At 60.9% G+C, this 2,959-nt stretch overlaps 1 protein-coding gene across 1 annotated transcript; it reads left to right on the top strand.

The window, feature by feature from the left end:
* Positions 1-398: 398 nt before the first annotated feature.
* Positions 399-2,715, top strand: HOXA11 (homeobox A11; the record flags this gene model as incomplete). Its single annotated transcript, XM_080665028.1, has 2 exons — positions 399-1,125; positions 2,483-2,715. 2 exons carry the CDS (start codon positions 399-401, stop codon positions 2,713-2,715), a joined length of 960 nt encoding a protein of 319 aa, XP_080521154.1.
* Positions 2,716-2,959: the final 244 nt, after the last annotated feature.

The following is a 2,959-nucleotide window of genomic DNA, read 5'->3' as shown; positions in this document are numbered from 1 at the left end:
GTGCCGCTGAGCGCACTGGGGCGCACCCCGGCCTCGCCGCGCGCCGGGAGGCCCCCCAGCCAACATGAGTTACACCGGCGATTACGTGCTTTCGGTGAGAACACCGAGTGACGATCTGTTGCTTCCCCTGAGGTAGCTACAAAGAAAGGAAACCGGGGAGGGAGGGCCGAGGGGGGGAAAAAAAAGGAAAGAGAGAGAAAAAAAAGGCCCGGACTAGCTCGCAGCTTGTCAATTTCAACATCGGGTCACATGACCAGCACCTCCCTGCTAAGGATGGGGATAGATTTCCACGTCAGCTTACGTCTCCAAATTTCTACTTCACGGATCCGCTTCAAAGAGGCAGCTGCAGTGGAGAATCATGTTAAGCTCGGCTACTGCGGAGAGCCCAAGGTAGCCCAATGATGGATTTTGATGAGCGTGGTCCCTGCTCCTCTAACATGTATTTGCCAAGTTGTACTTACTACGTCTCCGGTCCAGATTTCTCCAGCCTCCCTTCTTTTCTGCCCCAGACCCCGTCTTCGCGCCCAATGACATACTCCTACTCTTCCAACCTGCCCCAGGTCCAACCCGTGCGCGAGGTGACCTTCCGCGAGTACGCCATTGAGCCCGCCACTAAATGGCACCCCCGCGGCAATCTGGCCCACTGCTACGCCGCCGAGGAGCTCGCGCACAGAGACTGCCTGCAGGCGCCCAGCGCGGCCGGCGTGCCTGGCGACGTGCTGGCCAAGAGCTCGGCCAACGTCTACCACCACCCCACCCCCGCCGTCTCGTCCAATTTCTATAGCACCGTGGGCAGGAACGGCGTCCTGCCGCAGGCTTTCGACCAGTTTTTCGAGACGGCCTACGGCACCACGGACAACCTCGCCTCCTCCGACTACCCCGGGGACAAGAGCGCCGAGAAGGGGCCCCCGGCGGCCGCGGCGACCTCCGCGGCGGCGGCGGCGGCGGCGGCCGCGGCCGCGGCCGCGGCCACGGGCACGCCGGCAACTTCAAGTTCGGACGGCGGCGCCGGCGGCTGCCGGGAGGCGGCGGCGGCGGAGGAGAAGGAGCGGCGGCGGCGCCCCGAGAGCAGCAGCAGCCCCGAGTCGTCTTCCGGCCACACTGAGGACAAGGCCGGCGGCTCCAGTACGTATAAAGGCAGGGCCCTGCGCCGTAGGAAAGGGGAGTTGGAAATCTAGCGCAGCGCCGCTGTTAAATTTTTATATGCTGTTTTATAAGCATATAAGGTTTATGAAGGGCCTTTAGGTTTCCCCCAACAAAACTTCGTTATAAAAGGCGGGATCACGTGGCGAGTGCTGAAATTGGCCGTGAAATACCCACCGGCCAAGGCCTGCCTGCGAAAAAACACCCTCCCTTTCCCCCCTTTTCCCCTGCCCCGCGCCCAAGCCCGGCAGCGCGACCCCGCGCGGGGCCAGCAGGGGCTGCGGAGCCGGAGGTGGGCGCCTGTAAATTCCCCCTGCGAGGGCTCCGGGAGCCTTTGATAGCGAGGTAATCCGGAGATTTTTATAAAAACCATGTGTTGCGCCGGCTCTCCAGCCCGGGCCGGGATTCAAAGGCATCGCTGTTTAACGATGGCGCTGGAAGCGTGTTTCACAGATAAAATAGCCCGCTTAGCTCGAGCAATATATTAACAGAAACAAATTAACCCAAAGCTGGCCTTTTTGTCAAAAGGAAGCCATTTTCCTCCTGCGCGGTGGCAATTACGTGCCGCCTTCTGTCCAACCGCTTGTTACTCACAATTGCTGTTGGGTCTGTCAAAAGCGGGGTTTTTCTTTAGGTCTCAGGGAGCTTTACCCAAAGCGGGGGAGCCTGTGGAGCCTGCCTTCCCAAAGCTGGGGGAACCCCTCTCCCCTCCACCCCGTCTAAACAAGCAGCCCTGCCCTGGGGGGACCACGATGGCTGTGTGGCCTTGGGCTCCGAGAAGCCCAGGGCAGGGGCTCCCACCGCCTTCTCCTGACCTCGGAAGCCAGGAGGCTGGCCGGGGAGCCAGGAGCCGAGGGCCCGGACTCCGGCTGACAAAGAACCGGCAGCCCCAGGTGCCAATGAGGGGGAAGACGGGGGCCGGGGCTGCCTTTAGAGCCTCCTCCCAACCGGCCACCAGGTGCTGGAAGGTGAAATGTCCTCGGGTGGCTGTTTGTTTAGTCTGGCCAGGCTGAGGCAGCCGGCAACCCCCACTCGGCTGCTTTGAAAGCGGCCTCCCGCCTCCAACTCGCCTGTTGCTGTGAGGAGCCCTCCGTTCTGCTCTGGAGGCAGCCTCCCTGGGGGCCTATCTAGGGAGCTGGCTTTTATCTGGGGCTGAGCCTCCGCCTGCATCCAGTCCCCAGACCACAGGAGAAGCCTGAGGTAGGGGTCTGGGGAGCCCCTGGAGGGGCTTGGGCAGGGCTTCCAGCCCCTGGGGCCAGCCCCTTTCCTCCTCTGGGGGCTCTGGGATGGGTTGCAGCCCCCACACCTGGCTCACTCCTGCCTCTTCCTCCCTCCACAGGTGGCCAGCGCACCCGAAAAAAGCGCTGCCCCTACACCAAGTACCAGATCCGGGAGCTGGAGCGGGAGTTCTTCTTCAGCGTGTACATCAACAAAGAGAAGCGTCTGCAGCTCTCTCGCATGCTCAACCTCACCGACCGTCAAGTCAAAATCTGGTTTCAGAACAGAAGGATGAAGGAAAAAAAAATTAACAGAGACCGGTTACAGTATTACTCGGCCAACCCACTCCTCTAAGGCTCCAGCCAGCTGGAATCGGGTGGGGGGCTTCAGACATGGGAGATTATACGCAGATTTTGCCCTTGACAAGGTCAAGGCACACCACACGGTGACTTTGGAAGAGAGGAGGTGTGCAGGAGAGGGGCCATACAGGGAGAGAGCCTCAAAGGAGGCGGCCCGGGACTCTCTTGGGCACCCGTGGTTCGGAATGCTCACAATAATTGGCTTCAGAGAACTGTGCATCAACGGGGATGAATGGTTT

Source organism: Plecotus auritus (genome assembly GCF_963455305.1).
Source record: "Plecotus auritus genome assembly, chromosome: 4".
In the NCBI taxonomy this organism is placed as follows: domain Eukaryota; kingdom Metazoa; phylum Chordata; class Mammalia; order Chiroptera; family Vespertilionidae; genus Plecotus; species Plecotus auritus.
This window is presented reverse-complemented; position numbering and strand designations above follow the sequence as displayed.